Below are 25,635 nucleotides of genomic sequence, written 5' to 3'. Positions count from 1 at the left end.
GATGGAAGTTCCACAACATCTATGGGCAACTTCTGGTTGTAGTGTTAAACCAATTGCCCAGTGAAACTCTTGCCCTTAAAAACATGGGAGTTTCCCTTGCAGCCACTTGCAACCATCGCCTCTGGGTCACTTTTCTCTGGGATCCCCCTTTATTAAACTTAAAAGAGCAGTTGGATGTTTTACACCACCACCCTTTTTCCCCTCCTAGCCTATTTAAACCCGGTTTCCTCAATTTTTTTTTAATGTCATGTCCTTCAGCCCCCTGTGCATCTTAATGGTTTTCTGCTGGATTTGGTCCAGTACTGGGAGAGAGGAAAATTGGATGCAGTATTCCAGATGTGCCCTCCCAGCAGTAATCACTTCCTTTGACCTGCTGGCCACTCATGTAAGGCAGCCCAGTCCATGGTCAGCCTTCCTTGCTAGGAGCCAACACTGATAATGGATGAAGTTGGATGTTGTTTTGGTAATTTGGAGAGTACTTTCGCTTCAAGTGATGTATTTTAGGAACTTTTCAAATAATGTCTGAACAAAACCCCAAACCCTGCAACATGTTATTAAGCAATTTCGATTGTATTTGATTTTGATTTCTTGATCGCTCAAATGAAACGTGGAGCTATAAGCATTATTTTTTAATATAACTTTTATTTTACTGTGTTCAGCAGTGTAGTTTGTTTCAGGTGATTTATCTGTATAAAATCTACATTCTGTTAGTTGCTTGGACAGTTATTAAAGGTGATGGTTAACTTGTGGATGAATCCTCTTTTCAGAAAGGAGTGTATTTTCCTTTGCTGTAGTACAACTTTTGTGAGTATAAAGAAGCTATTCTCAAACTCATCTTTTTGCAAGGTACATGAAAAGCCAAATACACTTTATTTCATTGTCAGCTTTGACCAGGTAGGTTAATAAGATCCAAGTGGTAATAAATGTCACTAATTCAGATGAGGCTATTTGATGAGCTATTGGTAGATACTTTGGCAAGGTTTCTTGTACTCCATGGGTGTGCAGTGGTGGTTGGTTTCTGTTTCGGAAGCATTCCTGTCTCCACCCGTTTCCGCTGAGAAGAGCCAGCACAGGGGCAGCCTCAAGTCCCCTCAGCCCCCTCTGTACCCTGGTCTCCCAGGAGGCTCCTGGTGCCCCGGCTCCCTGCACGCTGCCAAGAGGTTGTGCTGTACCTCCCCAGTCCAGTTGCCTCTCAGGGGTGGATTAAATACTGGTTTGTACCTAATAGAACAATTTGATTTGGGCAGAATCTTCATGACAATCAGTTTTAGCAGAGCTGTGCACGTGTTTTTGCTATCCATCTTGTTTAGCAGTACCTAAAATTACAACCACCTAAGTTCTGTTAAGGGAAAATCTCTTCGAAGTTCTCCTTTTGTATTTCAAAAGAATTTTCATAAAATACTGAAATACTCTGTGGTGATTAGAATGCAAATGAGAGTATTTGTTACATGGTGGAAAGTAATTCGTTTGTGTTGTGGGTATATTTTAAGTACCAGCAGCTCACAACTAGGCTTCCAGTTTATAACGTGCAATTACTTCATTTTGCAGTTTCTTTTAAAATTAGCAGCTGCCACTGCAGTACCTCACTTCTTGCTTGTTTGGAAGGAAGGCACCAAGTATTGCTGATGTGTCCTCAGTAAAAGTGCAGGTCATTTGAGCACCACAAATCAATACTCGCCAAAATGCCTCAGTCCAGAATTTGCCCAATTTTACTGGGATTTGGATGTTGCAAAGTATCCCAAATGACATTCAGGCTGCCTTTCATGTTGGATTTCTTTCTAAGTGTTTCGTAATTGTGAAATAGCTTTCTTTTAGCTACAGTAGCCAACTTATCTTAATGCTAACACCCCATCTGAACGAAACACCAAACTGTTAGTATGCTGAGGGTTTACTGCTGGCGTGTTATTTTTAAAAAGATGGAAAAAACATTCAGAAAATGCCTTGTAAGCTGATACTGAAGGGAAGGAACTTCTGATATGGTGAGATGTACACTTGGTGCTGGTGGTTTGACTGTTTTGTTTTGGTTTGCAAGTGCAATGCTAAACTGGCCATGGCAGGGTGAACAGTCGCAATGACCTTGCTTTCATCGGTGTTTTGGGAGAGTTTTCATTTTGCACTGATGTTTCTATGGGTTTAGGAAAATTCCTGCTTCTAAGGATGCATGGATGATTTTGTTCTACTTTCTGTTGGAATGAAATACCATGAACTATCTCTTCTGAAGATTTATATAGTGTGGAATCAATTAAGTAAGCTAATTACTAAAAAACAGAGTAATTGTCTGGATCTCATGTTTTTTCCTTTTTCTAAAGCTGATTTTAGGAGGAGTATTTGGAATATAAGTCAGATTAGAATGTTACTAGACAAAAGACTAAACCACACTGGGGGATTTGTTAATACCATCACCACTCAGCTCTCTGGTAGTGCTTTCCCTTCTCTCTAGGAAAAGGGAAATGTTTCCTGCACAAATTTATGGTGCCTGCTTTGCTGCTGGGAAGGGTGGTGGTTGTTTTCCAGGCTCTGGAGTAACAGTGGTGACATAACTGACCTGCCATCACTGTCTTGGTGGCTTTTTGTCGCCTCTTGAGAAGCCATAAGCACTGGAGGAGGAAGCTGGCACTTGACTGCCTTGTGTGGAGGCTGAGCTTTTGGGGCCCGGACACCTGAGCTGTGGTTTCCATGTCTGACTTGTGCTGATCTCGGGCTGTGCTGCTGCTGGAGGGGCAGCCCTTCCCTCTGTGCCTCTGCTCTGTCATTCCTTCTCCACTCTTGTGCTGGTGCCTACACAGCTGGAGAGTTTATGTGTTGGAAAACTGGTTTAGCTGAACAGTTACTTCATAAAAAAATAAAATTTAAGGGTGGTAACTTGAAGTGATGGACACAAAGCCCTGTGAGTGCTGGTAACACAGTAAGGGAAAGGCTTCTTTGCTGTTCCTGCTTCGACTCTGAGCTGCTTTAGTTCTCTGAGATGGCACAATGGAAGGCACTGCTCCAACTAAAGAAGTGAGAAAGGGCAGGGATGTGAGGCACAGAAATGAGAGTGAACCACAACCACTCCTTTTAATTCACTGAGCCCTCAAGGTTGTCTCGGATGTTATTGAGCTCTTACAATTTTAGCCTGAAATTCATTCCCATAGGAATTACCTTTATAGAGAGAAGAAAGATAGTGATATTTAATATCATAATATTTTATCAAAAGCAATGGGTGCCTTTGGAATGAGGAGTTTATTTCACAGATAGCCAAAGAGCCTTTAAACATAGCAGTGAAGTTTGTTAAATTTGGCACAGATGCTATCAAAGGAAATATTGGCAGCGGAGAACCAGTAAACCCTGAAAATGGGGAGAGTAAGTGGGAAGGGAAGAAGTAGATAAAATAAGATGTAAGAGTTTTCTATTTTTTGATGACCAACTTGAATTGAAGTGGCATAAAAGAGAGTGGGCATATATGGTGGTTTGAAGTCACAGTGCTTCGCAGCTAAAGGTATGGAAATTAAAATAGATGTTAGAACAGATTGAGAGAAGTGATTTTTTTTTTTCCAAACAACTAAGATTGATCAAAACACCATAAAGTTAAATAACATCTTTAGCCAATACAGAATCTTGGGTGAAATAGCTGATATTTTTCTAATGCTGGTGTTAAGGTGTAGTTCTAAAATTGCTCCTCTTCATAGTTCTGCTTTGTAGGTGACACAAATCATTTTGTCTGCCACACCCAGGATTATGAATTGACTGAGCTTCTGGCAAAAGTAATTTATTTAACAGACTCCATTTTACATGACTAACTATTTGTTTTTGAAATACCAAGAGTGAGCTAAGGAATTAAACTATTAAGTAATTATTATGTGCATGGTAAATAGCTTTAAATTGTATTTTTTACAAGGACCCATCAGATTCTACTTTTCAGATTCTGAAAAATAAAATTGTGCCTTTATAGCCTGTTGGAACCATAGTCATAGAAGGGACCTTAAAGGTCAGCTAAATCCACTCTCGTGCCACGGGCAGGGACACTTTCCACTCTCCCAGGTTGCTCCAAGTCCCATGCAAGCTGGCCTTGGACACTTCCAGGGATGGGGCAGCCACAGCTTCTCTGGGCAACCTGTGCCAGTGTTTTACTGGTTTCAGTTGGAATTATTTGAGCAGATACATGGAAGCAAATCTCCTATAGGGGGTTTTCAAAAGTGCCTTAATGCTGTGGCATGAAGGGCAATAACCTGTAGTAGATCAGAAGATGTGAGTAAAATCACTTCAGAGTAATTATTCACCTTTGTCACGGGAGGAAAGAGTTGGCATAATTGTAGCAGAAAGCCTTATTGTTAGGATTGATTTTGATTGTTTTGAGAAAGGTGACTGAAAAAGTAGGTGGTAATGGTGAAAGGAATGCTGTTGCAGTTTGACCCAGTAAGCTTTAGAAGTTAACCAGTAGAGCAGTTCTGTGGTTGTTCCATGGGCACCTTGCTTTACTTGTGGTAAAATAAAGAGCACCAATTTAGAAATTACAGTTCTTTTCCCCCTTGTTGGAAAAGAAAAAAAATCAACTTATAAGAAATAGAAAACAAAAATAGTTTATTTAGGTATCTTCTATAGTAAAAACCAAACCAAAACCAAAGCAGTGATCATTTGATGATGAGCAACAGACAAAAAGGGTTAGGAATATGGAGATATCTATATCTATAAAATAAGGAATATGAGGAGTTTGGAAGTATGACAGTTGCTTTGCAGAGGGCCCATGATGAACAGTTTAAAAACAGGGATTTGTATTTTCTCAAGCCCAAAGCAATAATCTATCCTTTGATACTGGAATCCTGACAAAAACTACTTAAAAAACCCCAAACCAACCCCAAGATTTTCAAATAGCATGCAATTAGGAGTTTTCAGGTAAGGCCAGATTATTACTGCTGCAAATTGGATCACATCTCCTGTATAGTTATTTTAGTGTTCCCTTGTTGCTCAGTCATCCCCTGCTGCCATTTTTGTATCAAGAAAGTGGGGACCAGTTGTCACTGGGTTTCGGTGTGTGCAGGGAGCTGTATGTCACTTACTCTGAAGTGTCTCAGTTTTGAATTCATGGTTTTTGGCCTCTTCTTTCTTTATAAGCTGTCAGTGCTTATGCATGTTTCCCAAAGACTAAGAAGGTAATACGTACAGTTATCTTTTAATAATCAGTGGGGAGTATCTGTAACATACCAATAGATGATTCAAGAATGCTGAATTACAGCTTATTTGACTTTTACCCTCACAGTAGGATGAAAAAGTACATGGTGCTCCTGTTAAAGTTGTTATAATCTTTTCAGTTCTTGAAAAGCAATTAGTGCTTCAAGGCTGAGAATTTTTTGTTTGTTTGTTGTTTTTTAAAGAATCTCATAGGTAGCTCTCAATTTTAATGGATTATTGACTTTCCTACATGGTAGGAATTAGTCTCTAAAATTAAATCTTTAATGGAGAAAAATAGAAGTGTATAAAGAGCTTTGCTTCCTGAATTCACAGCTGAAAAGCCTGGGAGATGCTTTGTTATTTAACTAAGAAATCAAAAGGAAAACTGAGCGAGACATGGGTTGTCTGTTCATAAACTGAGATCTGTTGAAACAAGGCAAATATATCCTAATAGGAATAGACATTTACCCCTTTGAAAACCAGGTGCTGCTTCCATAAGCTGGAGCTAATAAAAAAAGTCTAATGAATAACATACTTATTTATCTTCAAAATATCATAAATAAATGAAGCAAAGTAGCAAATATTTATAGTAAACATAGATGTTTACAGTTGGTTACAAAAAATAAATTCAGCAGTATAAAAATGACACATTACTCAATGTCCTCAAATTGGAAACTGTCTTTGACTACTTTTAACCTCTTTCCAGTCTTTCCTCTTTGTTAAAAGAATCATAAACTGTATGTTGTAGCTGTTCTCTGTATTTTAATCATCTAGAATAAGAAACTAATTATTCTGAAGAATCTAGAAGAGTTGATATCTGATTATAAAAAACAAACCCCAAGCAAACAAAAAACTCCAGTCGCCCCTGTAAATCTGCACTCCTACCACCACCTCCCCCCACCCCCAAACATTGTAGGGAACAGTCTGTTATGGTACTGCTGGTTATTACTATGTCATAATACTGTGTTATTTACAGCAGTCTTAGAAATAAGTCTAAGCTATTTGCATTGTAACTTGATAAATGTCAGCATGTTGTGGAAATGTCCGTGATTGAGCTAAATGTAGACTGAATGAAAAGATTGAAGATCTCCGTAGATCAGCTTGCTTGCTGGGAATTATTTTTGCCTTTCCTATTCTGAGTGTAAGCAGAATTATTGAATATTTCAAAAAGATTCTTATCCCTGGATATGCCCTTGGAATCCTGTTTCCACAGCAACACAAAGCTACTGATAAAAAAGTCCCTTTTAAACTTCAAATCAGTCTTTTATTTAGAGTTGTAATTAGGATGTTTGCCTGTAGCATTGTGTATTTTGTGTGTATTTCTGCATATGCTGAGAGCAGCCCGTAAAAGAGCCATGAGGTGAGTAATCCTGGGAGTGTTGGAAGAGTATGCCGTGGTGGGGTGAGCCCGCAGGCAGCGTGGCACGGGAGTGCTCTGGGGATGGGGGTGCCATGGAGGTTGTTTTGCAGTGGCTGTGTGAAGAACCAGCCCTGTGTGGGATGCAGGGATTGCCAGGAGCTGGCTCCTTTCCTCCGGCAGCTGCAGCGTGCTCTCACTTGTTCCACTTCTGCTCCGAGGGAAACATGCAGGGAATAGGAATGGATGGAAGGATGTGCAGCAGCCGCTGCGGGTGGAAGGAGCTGAGCTTTGGCGCTCGCCCAGATGTGCCTGCTGAAAAGCTCTCCTTCCCGGGGAGGAGTTAACGAGAGAGGGGCACATGGCACTGGCGGAGCGGTCCCTGCTGCGTGCTGGGCTGCTGCGAGCTGAGGGGCCTTTCTGGTCACTGCTTTTGGAAGCAGCCCCACCCTGAACTTCTGGTCAAAAAGGAAGTTAGTACTGGAGCAGTACAAGGCTAAAAACTGGCTTTAAAAGTTGTGTGGTGCAACTTCTTGGGTTATAAATGCTCATTTGTTTATTTTGTGCATCTGTGCATGATGTTTTACTTAGTCAAAACTTTGTTATATTACAAGATGCTTAAAATTAGAAACGATAAACTGTACTGTGAGGGCTTGTATTGATTTTCACACAGTGTTGCAAAAGTATCTAAATAATGGAACTCTTGCAGGTTGTCACGGGATAGTAACCACAGCTTGAAATAGGAATAATGTTGTGGCTACTTGAGTTGAGTACTTGCAAAATCTATATTTAAATTTATCAAATTACAGATAAATAGCACTCACAGCTGAATGGTTGCTTCAGTTTGTGAAGCTGCACATGGCTGGGGTGGAAATAAATCCTTTTGAGTATTTAGAGTGTTGGTGACTAGATTCATCATAATGTGAATAACACAGACAAAGGGACAATTATGTGGGCAGTGATCGGTATGCACTTATCAATTAGAAACCAGAAGCTATAAACTAGCACTCTAAAAGTTGTTAGTATGTGAATTGTTATTCCCACTTTACAGATTTTTATCTTCTCTGCAAAGAAGTCAAGATAAAATAAGGTTCCTGCCTTTAGAAGGTGTCCCAATTAACTGATTCAGTGCAAATATAAACAGTTGTGAGGTTTAGTAGAAGCTGACAGCCCAGACAAATAGGTTACACTGTGCACACTGGGACAGCACCCCCAGAATGCAAATAATCTAAACTTAAGGTGTGCTGGGAGGTGGATGGGATGTGCACGTGGAGCTGTCTCTGGTTGGACTGCAGGGGGAGCGCGGGTGATTATTAGTCATAAAATTAGATCTTTAGTTCCAGCTGTGGCTGAGAGGTACCCTAATCATAAGTGATAAGCTGGTACATGGAGTGCAGGGGGGTGACACAGAGAGGACTTGGATTCTCACTTTTGTACTGGTTTCATTTGCAAACACTACTAGTGCACACTACGAGCAGCGTTCTTCTTCAGCAGAGCTCTGGAGAGGAGTGTGCAAATCTGGTGGCAGGTTGGAGGGAGATTGTGAGAAACAGGGAAAGCTTTGGGAAACGACTCAGTCTGGCCTACAGATGACCCAATTTTGATAGTTTATGGTGCTTCCTGGGTAGTGAAGTAGTTATTGCTACATGGCTTCATAGGCCAAATAGGGGTCTGGTAACACGGCTCTTCAGTTCCACTGAAGTTCAGTCTGATATGTAGCTTTCATAGTTTTTTATAGCACGTGTCCAATTGAAAAAGCACTTTTGTAAAGGGTCACAGAGTTTACTTAAAACCAAATTTGCTTTGAAGGCTGTAGAATGTGAAATGATATTAACTAGATAATACAGATTCTCAGTGTACCTGTATTATGCATGACATTTAAGGTATTATGCACGAGCAAGTGTACCTGACTGCTTGTATGATTAGTTTCTTGCTCATAGGAATTGAGGTAGTCCTTCATATGTTTAATCAAGTTACAGAAAGGCTCATCTTCCAAAAGCATGACAATAGAAATAAATCCAGTGTCCCTTTTAATGTTTCAACAAGACAGTATTTCAGTTTTGCTCCCCTTAGCTGAGGCAGTGCGTGCTTAGTGGTGTCAGTGTGGAGAGATCTCCTGATACAAACAGAAAAACGTATGGAAAAGGTACCCTGGAGAGGAAATTCATTGCATCTCTACTGCAAATACTGAGCTTTTTTTCCACACTGAATTGTGTTTTATAGTTGAACCATCTGAAAGCAAAATTACCCATCCTTTTCTAAATAACAGCATAAACCATTTGCCAAGAAAATCCTTCAGGAACTATTAAGTGAAACAGCTACAAGAGAGGAAATCTTGGCATATTTAATTGATGAATTCAAGTTCTTTTAATCTGTACAAGGAAAGATGCATATTTTTCATCAGTAGTCAACCTTTGCTTGAGAAGCAGTAACTGAGAGATTTATCAACTATTGTAAGAGATTAGGAGCTTTTGTTTATGCATCATCAATTGGTAAATACTGGCATTTTGCCTTTTTTCTGCTCTGCATAGCTGCTACTGTCCAGTCCTTTGAGAGGAAGTAAGATTCTGCATTGTGGAAGAAAAAATTGCTCAAGTCAATAGAAAGGAGGATGCAGGAGGTTTGTGTATAATGATAAAATGGTTCAGAGAGTTCTTTTATTTCTTTCCCCAGTCCAGGTTGTTCATGCTTCAGAGTTATTTCTGGTTTTGTTTTCTGCTTGTGCCCTGCCTTACTGGTACACTGTAAACCCTGCAGGTGATGAGCTCAGAAATCACTGTAGCCAAAGCACTTTTGAAGGCGATGGCAAGTTCCACTTATGGCGCTTGGTTATTATCTATTTTGGGACTTAGGAACTGCTAATGTGTTATCTATATATGCATATACATATGCAACAGCAGCAGTTGTAATGAATACTTGCTCAGCATGTCGCATTTCAAAGCACTGGTGGAGCTTTGAAACTGGTTCAGGGTTTCTAGAGACAAATAAATGGTGCAGTCTGTGGGTACAGAACAGAGTTTAGGGATCCAGACAGGTCAAAGGGATTCTGTGGAGAAACCATGTAAGAAGGATGTTACATGTGCATGAGCTGCGTGAAGCTCTTACTGACAACACAAATTATATGTCAGTTTTAATAATGAAAGTGAGAAATGTTAAACACTCTTGTATCTAGTGGTGACAGTAGTGTCTCAAAAACACCTTGTTGCGCCATACTCTGTTACTTAGTAGAAGAGCCTTGATGTGGTCAGGCATTTGAATTCCTTTTAGGTCTCCTTTTCTAATTGGATTTTTGTATTTTATTCTGCTTTGCCTGGTCACCGGTTACCTGGTCATCTCAGCAGAGTAAGGCCAATTAAGAGAGTTTCAAAGAATGTTCTGGGACTAAATTATAGAAAATCGGTGGGATGTAAAGCTTCTCCGGCTAGTATGTTTATTTTTTATATTAAATGGTTGAGGTTAACTGAAAGGTATGGAATTTGATTGTTTTTTAATTTCCAAACAATGCAGGAGTGACCAAAAGGAAATTTGAAAGAAACAAGAATCGTAGACACACATTTAAATTCTAATTAATTGAATTACCATATACTTTTAATGCAAGTAGAAGGTATGATAATGAGATGCGTTGTCATTGATATAAACAGAACCATAGAAAACATCTTAAAACTTGTAAGGATTCATAACATTTTTAGGAAATAATAGCCTGTGCCCAGATTTTAGAAATTTGTGTGTATTTTACTGAGCCTTTTAATTAGACTCAGGCTGTGATATTCTTCATGCATGCGTAGGCATGTTGAACAGAGATCCTGAGCCTGCTTTATTGGGATAGCTGGGAGTGCTGTTCTGAGCTCCTGGAATGACAGTCCTGTGAATGTAGCAACCAGTGTGTTCCTTAACGTGGGTCCCAATCCCTGTGATCCCTCCCTGCCCTGCTGCTGCCTCCCCTCTGAGTGTGCACTTGGATACATCTTTCTCCTCTCGGAACTCTATTATCTTTGGAAAAGTGTTTTCACAAATTCTCCACCCCTTTTGTTCTTCCATATGTGCTACAGAGGTGCCAACAGTGTACATCAATGGAGGGATAAGAGGTTGTGACAACGGTATTGCTTGCAGGAGTTAGACATAGGATGTGGAATTCTGCTGCTTGAAAGCTGGTTTCTGAAGGCTTTTCTGTGCCCCACGTGAATGGGTTAACTCAAGATTAACTTTTTCTCTCAAACTTTTGATGATTACAGCATATTGAAAAAACCTCACGCTTGTTTGTTCTACAGGCTGATAAGAAAACCAAATACTTCTTCCTCTGTCCAGGATCCCAAGAATCAGCAGACTCCAAGTCAGTTGGGAAAGCCAGTGGCTGTTGAGACCCATATTTTTGTCTGTTCTCTGAACTAAAAGACATGTGTCGCTGTCACCTCTCTTCATTTGATAAAAATAAATGTGAACCAAGTGCATCACCCCTACATTCAATTGAATTCATATTCTTTCTTTCTGAAGTGAATTAACTTAATATTCATTATAATTGATGTTATTGATTCTCCTCTAGTTCTGCTTACGATAACGTCAACAAAGTTCGAGTTGCTATAAAGAAAATCAGTCCTTTTGAGCATCAGACGTACTGCCAGAGAACCCTGAGGGAGATCAAGATCCTACTGCGCTTCAGGCACGAGAATATTATTGGAATAAATGACATTATCAGAGCTCCAACTATTGAACAAATGAAAGATGTGTATCCTTTCCAAGTGTTATTCTGCATTGTTAGTGATGGTTACCTCCTTCTCTGTTATGATTGTTTCTTCCTCTTCATCCTCTTCCTTACTAAATTTTAATAAAAGGTGGCTTCTATTGTTGTAAATCGAAAGGGAAATTAATAGTATATGCTCAGTCTATAGATAAATAGATAAATTTGATGTGTAGATGAACACTAGTTTTGTCCTTTCTTGTCCAGGAAAAGAGAAAAATGTTAATTTCTCTCTTCCAAGGCAGAGAACTCTACATTGTAGAAAAGATTTAGCTTAGTCACTTAATCCTAAAATTATATTTGCTCTTAATAGAGCTGCTGTTAAAACAGCTTGATTTGAGGAGAAAATAAAATGGCTAGACTCTGCTATAATTCTCTAAAATTTTCTTAAAGGATAAAATTGATACCTCTTAGGGGGAAAGAATTAAAATAAAGTAAAACACAACCCCCAGTCTTGCAGTGCTTTGTGCATTTGTGAAAGGTCTGAAACTGCACACGGGCAGGTAATTGCCTGATTAACACATGCAGATCTGTCCTTTTTGTTACACTGATGGTCCTTTTCACGGGAAGCTTGGGTTTGTGTGGCTATGACTTCATGTGTGCGTCTGTCAGGTGAGGCAGTGTTAGCTGGGAGGCTGTACCTGGGATACAAGGCCTGGCTTAGACTCACCCAGCTGAATTTCCCCCAGTCCACGTGCATTTGTCCCTGCTGGATTTGTGGGTCATCGTAGATGTCTGCCCAATACAAGCCCCAGGTGTGTGTGGGCAGAAATTGGATTGAGTCCAGGTCAAATGTTTGCACTTCACACTATCAATATATTATTTGAGTTCAGCCTTATGTGGGGCCCTTTTGACTGATGTAAGTGCATGGTGCCTGTAAAACGGTGTCCTGATTGCGTGGTCCGGTATAAATACCCAGAGGAGAGGATGGGAATACCCAACTGGAATGGCAGTAGTGGTGTGTTTTTACAAAATCCTGGTTCAGTGAAAAGTGATCAGGGAACTACACCCCAAGGGTTTAGCAGCCAGATTGAATTATGAGGGAAGAAAATTTTACTAAACTCATTGCTGTCAAAACAGATTAAAAAATTCCCTTTTTTAATGTTCATTGCAATCTTAGAAAAAAAATCATCTGACTGAAAATACTGGGATGTAATTTGAGTAAGAGAGGAACCGTTGTGTTTAATGTAGCATAAATATATATATAGTAGAGAAGAACAGCTGAATTTTTGAAGTGGGGAGATGGAAGAGAAAACTGATAAGTAATGATCAGATCTTTTACCTTTTATGCTGCTATGCAACTGCAAGCGTCTTCGAAGCTTATTAGTCATTAACCTAAAACCTGCCTTTGTTTCTTGGCAAGCAGGATAGGAACCAGATGAAATTAAGATTCCTATAAAAGTCAAGCTCTACTATAAAGAAATAGAGGTTTATGATGATTAATTGGAGAGGACCACATGCTGGTACCTCTTAGTTCTGTAAAGGGCTGCATCGTGTAACAGGATTGATTGGATTCCAAACTTCTAAAGCAAGAAGTTTGTTTCATAATTGTCATGAAAAGACAAAAAAGAGAAAAATTGTTCTAGAAATTCCATTGAGTACTGTGTGTTGATATCTAGTACGACACCACGGTTTTTTTGCTGCCTTACATCTAATGCCTTACAGATACATTGTGCAAGATCTTATGGAGACAGATCTTTACAAGCTCTTAAAGACTCAACACCTCAGCAACGACCACATTTGTTACTTCCTTTACCAGATTCTGAGAGGGTTAAAATATATCCATTCAGCCAATGTGCTTCATCGTGACCTCAAACCTTCAAATCTGCTGCTTAACACCACGTGTGATCTCAAGGTGAGTTGAAATGTCTTACAAATTTTCCTACCATGGTCTTCATAAACTACCTGCTATAACCATGAATGTGGGTTTTTTACTGGGGATTAATGCGATTTTTATCCTTGAGAGATTGCCAAGACATTATCTGGTTTGATTAAATAATTATCAAGACTGGAGTGACTAAGAATCTCTGTTAGGCTGCTGTAATGAGTGCATCACTGTTTCCATCTGGAGGTTGACTTGGAAACAGCCTCTTTCAAAGCTGGATGAAAATACTGATCTGAAGCAGAATCATGTTTACCTCAGAAGTAAACTGACAACTGTGTATATTTCAAGTTTTGGGTTCTCTGTTTACACTGTTAATGTTTCATTGTTTGTATTTGCGGGCAACGGAAGTGGCATGTGAGATTCAGTGCTGATTAAATGCACAGCAATTACTTGGAGAGAGAAGATTCCTAATTTGCATTTCCAGTGATGGATACTCGTTAATACTACAGAAGGATGAGCTTAGAGCTGTTATGATTCTTGGAAAATGTCAGCTCAATGCTTAGTGGCATTCAATAAAGCAAACCAAGTGTGGAGAATTAGAACAGAAATAGAGAATAAAACAGAAAACATCCTATTCTGTACCTTTCAGTTGGTTGAGTCTTCAGTTTGGTGCGATCATAGTTATCACACTTCTCCCTATGATATCTTCGAAAGTGAGGAGACCAGGATTTCAAAGTACAGCTCTCCATATCAGGAAGAGTTGTTTAGCCCAGGTCTCCTTTGCTGGAAGATACTGCATGAGGAAAGGAGAGAATACGATAGAATTTGATAACATTGTTAGTGGCATAGGGAGGGTAAATAGAGAACAGTTGTTCACTGTCCTTACCTATGAAAAAGGCAGGGGGGATGAAAGGAGCAGGTACCACTCGCAGCATTGTTAAGCTGTGGAATTTCTTACCACAGAGCACTGTAGATATTGCAGTTTGGAAAAAAAAACACCACCAAGCAAGTTTGCAGGGAAAAAAAGCTATTGAGAGCTACCTCTGGTTTATAGTCCTATTGTGGCAAATTCATGGAAGACGAGAGAGGCTTTGGAGTATGTTCCCAATTACGCTGTACATCATGTGTTTGCTGCTGGCCACTGATGGAGTGAGATTATGGAGTTTACAGGATTTGATTTGATGTGCTACAACTGTGTTTGTTGTATACTGTGTTGCTCCTAATTACCCTCTGTTTTTTAGTGTAGCTCTAACTTTCTCAATAAACAAACTTCAAGCAAAACAAAAATATCCTGTTCAAAGTGTGAACCAGTTGGAGGCTGTTACAATTCCAAGAGAAGTCCTTGCTGTTCGTATGCTGGTCTGTTCTAAATACTGGCTATGTGATTGGTTTGCTTTACATTCCCACTGCTACTTGTCAGCTTTTCCTAAATGCACTGCTGGGCTGGTCACCTCTTGACTCCTGCTGTGGGATTTCAGCAGCTGTTATTACATCAGATCCCTTCAAAGGCATTAACCCCTTCATGAAAGAAATGGAGTTAAATCTACAACTATGTGATAGAAGCAGGAAAGAACAGTTTGGGTGTAGCTCTGTGCTATGTGTAATTTAAGGAAATAAAATAATAATAGGCAATGTTTTAACATGAAGAAGTTGGGCATGAAAAAGAAGGTAAACTCGCTGTACAGCAAAATAATACAATATGACCTTAGTGTGCTCTGTTACAATTCCTTTATCAGAGTTTCAAGCAACCTACCACTGCAATATGTGCTCCCTGGTGCAGAGTATAGGAGTCTATATGACAGCATTTGATTTTTCATAACCTAAAGGGAACTCTGGTGCTGTACAAATACCACATCTAAAGTCTGAACAGCAGAATTGGAAACCAGTACATGTTGGGTCGCGTCTATGGATGCTGAACTTGTATTAACCTGTTTCTTTGAGGGCCGTTGTGCAAGTCTGTGTGTCAGCTCTGCACAGGGGCACAGAGTTGGTTACTGTACATCAACTCAAAACAACGTAGAGTGAAACAACTTAAAATCACACTTTTGAAAGAAGGAAAATAGAAAGTTTGTTCATCTTGAGTGGTAATTCTGTGAGCTTCCTTCTTTATGGTGTTATGAGAGCTCTCTTCTGGAGCTCAGAGTTCTACAGGTTGTAACAAGAGCTCCTTCTTTCTTCGCCCTTAAACATGATCTTGACCTCTGGATTATAGATTTCATTTCCAGGAAAAAAATATATGAGTCTCTATTGACCAAATGTGTTTGTGAATCCCGTGGCTCGTCCTGAGCAGCTGAAAGGCTCCAGACAGGAGTGCAGAGCTAAAGCTGTTTCTGTTTCTTTAGGCAAAGCTACAGACTTAAATGATTGAGACCTTAAAGAGGACCTACCACATGGTGAATGAAAGCTGGTGAAAGTACCTCATTGGACTTAAGTACTGTCTCTTGTTACATATTTGCAGTGAAAAATTAGATTTGAGATTTCTTGAAAACTACTACTTGGAATCTTTCTCCAGTGAGAGTCCTGTGCAATAAAGATACTGGTCTCTTTTGCAGCCTGGCATCTTTGCCATGAATGAGATTAATGTGTACTGACGTGCCACTGACAGGCTGGAATAGGCTCTAAATAGTATCTAACATTTTTACAAGTATTTTCACATGATTTCATGATTCTCTGCATCCAACAATTTGACCCGTTTTGTAGTTCTGTAAATGAAGTAAGTTACATAAAAACTCCCATGGCCATAGGAAATTCCTGGGCAAGTGGCATTAATATTTCGGAAAATGAGATCAAAGTTATTTTAAACAGATTCTCAACTAGCATGTTGCAGAACTTAAAGGAGGCCTCTCTGTTGCCTTTTATACAAATACACACGCAGGCACAGGCTACTCAGCAATACAACTGCAGATATTTCGGTATGTTAGTAGTATTGTTGGGTGTCATTTCATTTGCTTAGTAAATGGTCATATTACATGATCCTCCTAAATCTTCCCATCTGCTTGATAGCTTCACCCAGTTTTAAGTCATCTCTGTTTATAAAAAAAATCCCAACCATCCCTGATACTGATTGCAAGAACACTGTTTGCAAGAAGTGGAAGCTAAATATATGACTAGGATGCTGGCATCTTATTAATGAATTAATCTATTTATTTAGTGGGGAAGTAATTTCTTCTGTCTCAGTAGCATCTGTTCTGTCTCTCCAAGGCATGAAGCACTGACTGCCATACCTGGGTCTTCCATTATGCAGGAACTGTGTGCCCTCACCCTCACGTGTGCAGCCAGTGCTGTGCTTGTCCCTCACACCCGGGACTGCAGAGCACAACTCTGACCTCTCCAGCTTCTCTTGTCCCTTGCACTGGCACTGCAGGCAGAGCTCTGGATCTCCAACTTCTCTTTATTCTGCTCTGCTGTAACACTTCTGTCAGCTCTGCAGCCAAAACCCTCTTCCTTGCATCTTCAACCTTGAAGCCTTTCTCACTAATGGTGTTTCTTCTTTTCTGCTTAACCTGTTTCTGCTCCAGTCAGCAGGGGCTTTTTGTCATTTTAATGAGCTCTCTCTGTCATTGTTCTTCCTTTCCATCCCATGTGCATTTTTCAACTTGAGAGATTGACAGACACCTTCTGTAATTCAGTTCTTGCTCCTCACTGTGAACCGGAGAGTGTCTTTCTTCTTTTGTTTTAATAGTAACAAACTAGCGCTTTACTTATGTGTAATACTAAAATTCTGCACAAGTCTCCTTGCCTGGAGTATCTAGCTTTTATCTAGCTTTTTTCTGAGTTTAGGAGGAAGAGATTACAACAATTTTGCCTGCCTACATGATTATTTTCTGAACTCTCCATAAGCTGGCCTCTACAGTTTCTTTGTTACTGTCTTTAGAGGAGACTCTTTTGATTATTTGTACCGAGTCTCTTTATGTAAGCTGCTAATTGCACACAAGGCAGCTGCTCTGGTCTTGTAGTCTGGGAAAACCTTGACATGTTTAAAAGGGTTCTTTCTGGGTTTGTTTTTTAAGGATTCAGGGGTTTGGGTTTATTTTTTTAATAGGTAGCTAAAGCCAGGTCATGCAGCCTGGCTTATGACATTCATCACTTCCTTTTCTTCAGACCTTGTGTTTTACAGTCAGCTGCTGAATCTTGTCTTTTAGAGGTAGCTTTTAGTCAGCTGAATCACTTCTTCCCTAACTGATCTATCAGTTGTCTCACAGGCAGGTTGTCCCTCCAGGAAAATTAAGGAGTAGCTGCCAGGGTGCAGCGAGGTTTCTGTGGTTGTGATAGGATTATCCATTACTGCCTTTATTGACTACAATATATTGTTACTTCACATTTTGAATATAATCAATGTACACAATTCACTATAAAAGAGTATAAATATTATAAAACATGCAGAGGAACCTTCCAACTGTTTGCCACTCCTGCATTTGATGCCTTGTTTTCATGAGAGTACATATTTTTTCATGCAAATACACTTTATGTGGAAATCATAAGCTGGTATTTGTTTGGGGGATAGCAGAACCATAGGAACATGTCTAATGTGCTGCTCAACAGTCTTGCCATTGACCTTTGGGAAGGTAAGAAAGGAGCAGCTGCTCTGCTCTAGAACACTGTCTGTCTCCACATTTTCACTTTTTTTTTAATTTCTCTCTGGAGAGGGGGGCCACTAAATAGCTCTGAAAGCCGTAGAGCCTCCTTACCAGAGCAGGGCTAAACCCACCTCTTCCTTTTTGCTGAACTTGCTAGTCTAAATCAGAGTTTATTTTTCTTTTCCTGGTTGGATAAAACTATTTATCTGATACAGTGTTGACAAATATTTTTTTGCATGTGTTTAGTTTCGGGGGGGATTTTTTTTTCTTTAAGCTCATGCTTTCTTCAACAACCTGTAATCTCTCCAGTCTACCATTATCTCATGATTGGATAGGTTGTTTCTCGTGCAAAGATGCAGTTATGGTGGTAACTTTTGTAAGAATGGGTGTTGAACTTGGTTACAAATGTGTTGGTTGCTAATTTTGTTTTCTGGAAAGCTTAATTGCTTTCTCTTTTTGTTTTCTGGTGAATTTCTAAGAGTTTGGAGCAGTGTATCTCACCAACTGTCTGGCAGAGGTGCTATTCAGTAGGCTCATAGTGGAATGTGGGTAGAGTCCTTCCCAAATCTTCGTGTTCGAAGCCTGGCCATGACATAGTGGAATGTAAATTGTGCACCAGGAACATCTTTTTTTTCCCCAAGTGTTTATTCTTCCTGGCCCCTGAATGGTGGTTGGATATTCTTTGTAATTGATCCAAAACATTTTTCTTAAACTTTGTGTACTAATTTTTTTCTAAGGACATAGGTTGCCATTACTATTTTGGAGATGTTCCATCATTGGTTGGGAATGATGAATTAGTAATGTTATAATATTGGAAGATGTATGTCTAATGTGCCTTTTTTCCTATTTCTTTCTCTAAACCCAGATTTGTGACTTTGGATTGGCTCGTGTTGCAGATCCTGATCATGACCACACAGGATTCTTAACAGAGTATGTGGCCACACGTTGGTACAGGGCTCCTGAGATCATGCTGAATTCTAAGGTGAGACACAGTGTGCTGCTGTGGTGCTTCTGAGGCTGGTTATTCCTTTGTGAGGACCAGCTGTGCTTCCCCCTCTCTGTGTTTTTAGGATCAGAACGCATGCACAGTCTTGGGGAAAAATGGTAATGGATTTGCAGTACAGCTACTGGCTGGCAATAAATTTGTGATTCCAGAATCAATTATTGGATGCTACAACTGAGTAATCCTGTGCAGAACTTCCCATGTCTCCAGTTCCTTGGCAGTCACGGGACTGCTTCCATCAACTGCTCTGCCAGTGAGCAGGACAGAAGGGTTAGGAATGAGCATTCCACTGCTGCCTCCAGCAAGGCTGCAAACGCTGCCTTAATGTTATCTTGACATCTTAATTTAGGTTTAGAATGTATAATGAGAGTGAATCTGATTCTGAATGAAGGCATGTGATCTTTGTTATGTGTCAATCTTAATTGCATTCCCATAGTCTCCATGAAGTCATTCCTTTGTTTTTTATATGCTTGGAATTACTGTTGTGTGCTTCTGTGGCTGTTTTAAGGTGTGTCCAGTCCCTGTGTGCTGTGGGTCATGGGTGTCCTCCAGAACCCCTGTGTGGGCTCCCACAGCAAAACACCTGGGTGACACCTGGGGTTGTATTGGATATTTTGGGAAGACACTGTTGTTTCTGTAGGATTTACAGTGTTGGGTGGGTTTGGTTTGTTGAGACAATAATGTGTCTAAGGTGCTTTTAGAAAACAGACATCTGACCAATCCAGGGTTCCACACATGTTTAGGGCGCTGTCAGGAGCTGTGGAAATAAGAATACTTGGTTTCCAAAATTTGTTAGTTTAAATTTGCTATAAAATCAGGGAGTCTCGAAAATTTGCAGTTGGTAACAGATTTAGCTAAACTTCGAGAATCCTTTTGGAAAAGCATGTCTTAGATAATTCAGTTCTTGCTACCCCTTCAAAGTAGTGTTTTGATAGAGGATTCTTAATTATTTCATTCTTTACAGAGAAAACAAACAGCATGAACAAGCATGACTCATCTAAAAAAGAAAAAGATTATTTGTGTGCACTTTCACAATTTACTAACATAACATGTTGCTGCAGTTATGCAAAAATTTGACAAAAATATGTTTCTGCTTCCCTGCAGGGTTATACCAAGTCTATTGACATCTGGTCAGTGGGCTGCATTCTGGCAGAGATGCTCTCCAACAGACCTATCTTTCCAGGAAAACACTACCTTGACCAACTTAACCACATCCTTGGTAAGCTTTATGGCAAAGCAGCATTTCCACATCCCTCTCTCTCCGTCTTTTCTACCTATTGGGCTGGTCTTTCTCCTGTGGGTCAATGTGTAAGGTGCAGGTCTGTAGGTGTATCAGCTGTTCCCTGTAGTTATTGCTGCAGGGATTTCTACATCTAATCGTTGGTTTGGGGACAACTAGAAGATACTTACCAATGTGTTTACTATATCAGCAGAGATGTTTTTAAAGTAAAATTTAAAAAAGATATTTAAAAAGCTCATGTATTATTAGATAGAGGTAAAATTTTTAAAATTTCTGTAGATAAACCACTTGCTTGGATCTTTTTAACAAGTTACTGATCATTAGAAAACTCAAATGCATTTGTTTATTAAAAAAATGTTTTTGGTAAAGGTTTCTAAAACCTTCTGAGGTATTCTGTGTTCTTAAAGCATTTAGTATGAAATCGTCTTCCCAGCAGTTTTAATACTGAGTTTTACCAGATAGATACAACTGTATTAATGTGCTTTTCACAGAATGCACTGTTGTTTGTATTAATTTTTTTAGGTATACTTGGATCCCCTTCCCAAGAAGATTTGAATTGTATAATAAATTTAAAGGCCAGAAACTACTTGCTTTCCCTACCACACAAAAATAAGGTACCATGGAACAGGCTGTTTCCAAACGCTGACCCCAAAGGTATTTAATGCTCTATTACGTTGTGTCAAAATAATGACAGGATGGGAGTTTTTAAAACCATCCTAAATAGAACATGCAGGTCCTTTAAAACAGCACTATAAATCCAGTATAAAATCACAAACCAGTGTGAAACCCTCATAGTGGCTTATTTTTTTAAATTTAAATTTTTAGTAACTCTAAGATTACATGTTGTGGTGTTTGATCTTTACCTTACGTGTAAAATCCAAACTCCTGTCACTGTGCTGAACATCAGATTTGGATTTTGACATCAGCATCAAACAAGTCCTGAACTTTGTTTCTGACATCAGACAGGAGACAGCAGCTTGCTGCTGCAGTGGGTAGGGTTTGTGCAGACTGGGTGTCAGTTCTAGGTCAAACAGGGTCATGTCAGTCAAAGGGCAGGTCCTTAGGCACCACGAAAGATTACAATTTAATGGGTTAAAGAATTCAGTTATAAATTGAGCAAAATTTATAAAAGTAAGGAATGTAATAATTATTGCCTTTCTTAACAAGGCTTAGTAAAGGGTAAATTTGATATTGTTTTGCTAGATAGCAATTAATTTGCCTTTTAAACTACTTCATAGAGTTTAAGGGTTGTTTTGTTCACAGTACAGTGCTCTGACACAATTCATAAGTTACTCCTTTTTTAACTGATATGATACTTTATTCTTAGTGGATATGATCAGGTACTGAAGTACCACTTAGAAGCTAATTTCTGCAGATGGAACTGTGTCAAACTGATTATCCTTGTCATTGAGAGAAACAGCAGTGATTTATTCTGCTTTTATAACAGTGCTCATCAGTGTGAGAATTGTTACCGTGGGCTTTGACAGCTCAGCTTGCAAATGCTGGTGCCTAAGCTGAGGGAATGTGCCGTTTGCTGACTTGTGCAGCACTTCTCATCGACATCCTCAGAGCAGCTTTGACAGGGCAGCTTTTCCGAGAGCTGGTTGTCAGTCACTCCAGGAGCAGAACTGTGCAGAACGTGCTCCAGCACAGACTGAGCACGTGAGCTGCCGGTGCTGGGAAAACGGCAGCAAAATACCAGCTGTTAACTGTGGGGCAAGTTTGAAGGTTTTGGAGCTGGTGCTGAATGCAGTGCTGGGTGTGCACCTCATCCTGGGGCAAAGCTGTGCTGCAGCCAGAAACCTCTGTTAACATTCTGGTTCATAAATCATGTGGTGAGAAGAAATGTGATGGAATTTAGGATACTGCAGATACCTTTGGGCTTCTTGCTCCTATAATCCTTCTGTTTTCTTTCCTTGCACTGATGTTTGTCCAGAGTTTCATCAGACCTCACTCGCTGTCTTACTGAATCTTCAAGTTCTCTATAGATTCTTTACAAATTGTCTTCAACAGATTTGCCCGAATCTCATAAATATAAATATATTTGCATCTTCTCTGGAGAGTATCTTCTGGGCTGCTGGTTGTGCTAGAATAGTTCACTGGGATGACCTAGAACTCCTAATGACTCTGGATAACATTTTTGTCCATAAACAGCAAAGTTTTCTTTTCACAATAAGAACATATTCTTAATTATTTATTTCAGAAAAGCTCTAGCTTGGTTTGGGTTTTGGCACAAAAATCCAAAGCATTTTTCTGAGAGAAGAAGTAGTCTCGGCTATTTAATTTCTGCTGTAGTTAAAACCAGATTGTTCCATAGGGTTCTATGCGTTTGTTCCCTTGACATCTGTTCTGAGGCTGCAGGGCCTGTGGAAGGGTGACCTGTTAGACAGGTCGTGCCAAAGGCAGCTGTAGCCCAGGAATGGTGATGGATGGGCTGGCAGAGACCTCTGCCCGGGTTACAGCTCACAGTCTGCTGCTTCTGTCACTGCTGCTCTGGCCAGGGAACTCCAGATATACACTGACATTGGCACAGAACTTGGGGTGCTGGGAGTTCTCTGTGTAAGATCCGTGTTTGTAACACTTTGGTGGAGTGTGTATTAAACTCTTGCTCACTTTTTTCCCTCTTAGCACTCGATTTGTTGGATAAAATGCTGACCTTTAATCCTCATAAGCGGATTGAAGTGGAGCAAGCTTTAGCCCATCCATATCTGGAGCAATATTATGATCCAAGCGATGAGGTAAAGACATTGTTAAAATGTAAACATTGATTAAATTGTACAACAGGTTATTTCCTACTTTAATTTAAGGCTGGTGTTTCTAATGCTCTGATGGAGCTGAAGAAGGAATTCCATCAATTTACCAAAATTTTATATTTCTCACTGTAGTACAGCATTTTTGAGACACCACACACTAAATAGATGCTAAGGTGTCCTCTCCAGGAAATAGAGATTCTCAGCTGATGTGGCTTTGTTTCATAATGTCTGAGATAAAGGTGGAGAATGACTGAGTTTGCCATTGGATTATGCTTTAGAAACCCTGAATCAGAAGTTGCTGTAGTTCAGTGTACAGTTCTGAGGAGATTTCTGGTTACTTTTGGTGAAGAACTAAGGGAGGAGGAAATGAGCTAGTTTTCCCTTAAGGGACAAATATGTTTATTCCAAGAAATACAATGTTTAAGGTAATTTTTTCTACAGGTAGATACTGAGTTATGAGCCTGTAACAAACATTTTAACTTATGGTTTAGATTTGAGTAGCTCCTTACTGTCATTTGATTTAAAACTTGGTAAACTAATATGTGTAAAGCACACACGGGATTAATAGGAGTTCTGCCCTGAAGGCTGCAATGTTGGATATTTTTGTAAAGGGCATTTTCACATTTTTTTCCCCACCTGTACAAGGACTGCATGAAATTCAGCAGAAGAGTAACATTAAAGTAATAATATTTCTTTGCATTATCAAGCCTGTAGCTGAAGCACCCTTCAAGTTTGATATGGAGTTGGATGACTTGCCGAAGGAAAAGCTGAAAGAACTGATTTTTGAGGAAACTGCTAGATTCCAGCCAGGACACCGATCCTAATTTGTGTGTAGGTAAAGTCACAGCAATGTGGGACCACTCGGGCAGGGGGACCAATCTGGGACTTTGTTGCCACTAGTGAAATGTAGGACTTGCCTTTTCCAGTGCTCCAGTAACTCCCTGTCCAAGGACCTGAGCTGAGTCCTGTTCTGTTATTGAAGAAACAGTTTCTGTTTGTCCACAGCATTGCAGTGCCGGTGTGGAATCCAGGCAATTGCCCCAGATGTTTACCTAGTTTGTACATTACCTTTAAGGAATAAGAATTACATTTCAATAGCGCTGCTTGGAATGAAAGTGATGGTAACGCTTTGAAATGCAAATTTTAAACATTTTAAGGGGCAATGTCCTTCATATATTACAGATTATTCTGTGATATGGCTCCAAACGGTTTAAAAAAACCCCTCCTCCTAAATGTACTGTACAGAGGAGGAATGTCTTAAATTATTGAAAAGGGAAAAGAACCGTGAAGCTTCAGTATGAATTATCTTCAGTTTTAACTAACTCTGAAATAGTGTGAGTACCTAAGAACAGGTATCTAAATATTCATAAATTAGTTGCAATTAATCTTCCTAATATTTTGAAGATCTAAAATTTTAATTTAAAATGTAATGTACTGGTATTCACTGACTCTTTTTTTTTCTTTTTAAATCAATTAATTTAACTGGTCTTCCTGTACCACAAGGCTTGCACATCTCAGGAGTTTCATACAGAATTGGTCAAATACTGACTTGAATAATTTTTGTAATACTTGTGAAACTTCTATGATGCTAATAGGTTAAAGTAGCAAAGTTTTATGACTGGAAAAGAAAAACAAACCAAAGAAGAGAGCCTGTTGTGGGCTGCCTGGTTCATGCTCTCTGTGCTGTCCTCCATCCAGCAGCATTCCACAATCACCGGTTTGTGTGGGCAGTTCCAGCAGGAAGGGGAAGTTTTGAGCCAGGGAACTTCCTCACTGCCAGAAATCCCCAGCTCTGCTGGCAGTGTGTAGGAGCTTTGTGGCTTTGTTTTAAGCAATAATTCTTCTGCACTAAAAATGAGATTTCAGTTTCTGCATTGCATATACCCCCAGGTTTTTATTTCATGATGAATTCATAGGAAAGGAAGAAAAAAAGTTGGGGAGGAACTTTGGAAAATACAGTTTTTACTTAAATAGGGTAACTACTGTTGCCACTCTCTTGAATATTGAGGTGTATAGAAGCTCACAAATGAAGTAATTTCGATTTTTACAAATACTGCATTCTGTTTATTTAAGCTTGCTAGCTGACATTGAAACTATTGTAATAATGGCATGTTAGAGAAATCTGAGATTCACTCAGCTGGCTGTTAATAGTTGGGCATTGCCAGTAGGAACAGACCTGGGATATAGTGTTGTGTCTGGTGTTCATTTCCCATCCATGTTTTCTGAAGCTGATTCTGTACAAGAGCACGAACTGTGCATGTACACATTGGGGAAGAGAATTAGATAAGTTTTTAGGAGCAAGATGAAACCTTTTGCTAACAGGCCATGGTGTCAGGGAAGGGACAGCGAGTAGCTACTGCTGGTAAATCGTAGTTTGTGATCTCTCCTGCCTGCCTCTTTGTCCACACCATACCTAGTTTGTATCAGGGATTAAGGGCTAAAGGAATTAGGGATAAAGATACCAGTGATATGGTGCGACTGGAAATTTCTGGTTTACTTAAAGTGTTACCTTCAAATGCCACTGTGCAGTGTTGGCTTGGCCAACACGATGCTGAAATTGAAATATTGTACTGAGCTTGATAAGGATATGCTGGTAATTTGTCCAAGTTATTTGTGGTTACAGTTGCCAGCTATGCCATAGCACAACAGCTGACATCCTAGTTGGGGCCAGTCCCCAGGAGTTGCCTTAAAATGAACAGAAACAGTCTCCTCCTGGGCACTTCTACTCCCCTACACTCCCTCCCAGGCTTTACCAGCCAGCTCGTCTCTCTGGGCTGTTTCTCAAGATTCAAAGTGTCCCCCTGGGTTGTAGTTTTTGGATTTGAGAAGCAATGCGAAAATAACAGATTTTTGGTTCAGACAACCAAATCATATACTTCATTGATTAGTTATGTTTAATCTTCCTAATCTTTTGAAGATTGAAAATTTTAGTTTAAAATGAAATGCCCCGATATCCACTGTCTCTGACTTATTTTTTAACTTATATTGGTCCCACTG

The 25,635-nt window shown here is 39.7% G+C and overlaps 1 protein-coding gene across 3 annotated transcripts in view; it reads left to right on the top strand.

Annotated features, from left to right (window-relative positions):
• Positions 1-25,635, top strand: part of MAPK1 (mitogen-activated protein kinase 1) — a 46,657-nt gene that overhangs the window by 6,000 nt on the left and 15,022 nt on the right. For 2 of the 3 annotated variants that reach the window (XM_039385070.1, XM_027733189.2), the window contains exons 2-8: positions 11,046-11,228; positions 12,906-13,095; positions 18,508-18,624; positions 19,750-19,864; positions 20,408-20,539; positions 22,514-22,623; positions 23,346-23,473. In XM_039385070.1, the coding sequence (XP_039241004.1) occupies positions 11,046-11,228; positions 12,906-13,095; positions 18,508-18,624; positions 19,750-19,864; positions 20,408-20,539; positions 22,514-22,623; positions 23,346-23,462 (964 nt within the window). In that variant the 3' untranslated portion in view covers positions 23,463-23,473. The remainder of the gene's footprint in view (positions 1-11,045; positions 11,229-12,905; positions 13,096-18,507; positions 18,625-19,749; positions 19,865-20,407; positions 20,540-22,513; positions 22,624-23,345; positions 23,474-25,635) is intronic. The other variant, XM_027733190.2, reaches the window with a different exon arrangement.

Source organism: Pipra filicauda, unplaced genomic scaffold, assembly GCF_003945595.2.
Source record: "Pipra filicauda isolate LSUMZ 115617 unplaced genomic scaffold, ASM394559v2 scaffold391_size691406_pilon, whole genome shotgun sequence".
In the NCBI taxonomy this organism is placed as follows: domain Eukaryota; kingdom Metazoa; phylum Chordata; class Aves; order Passeriformes; family Pipridae; genus Pipra; species Pipra filicauda.
This window is presented reverse-complemented; position numbering and strand designations above follow the sequence as displayed.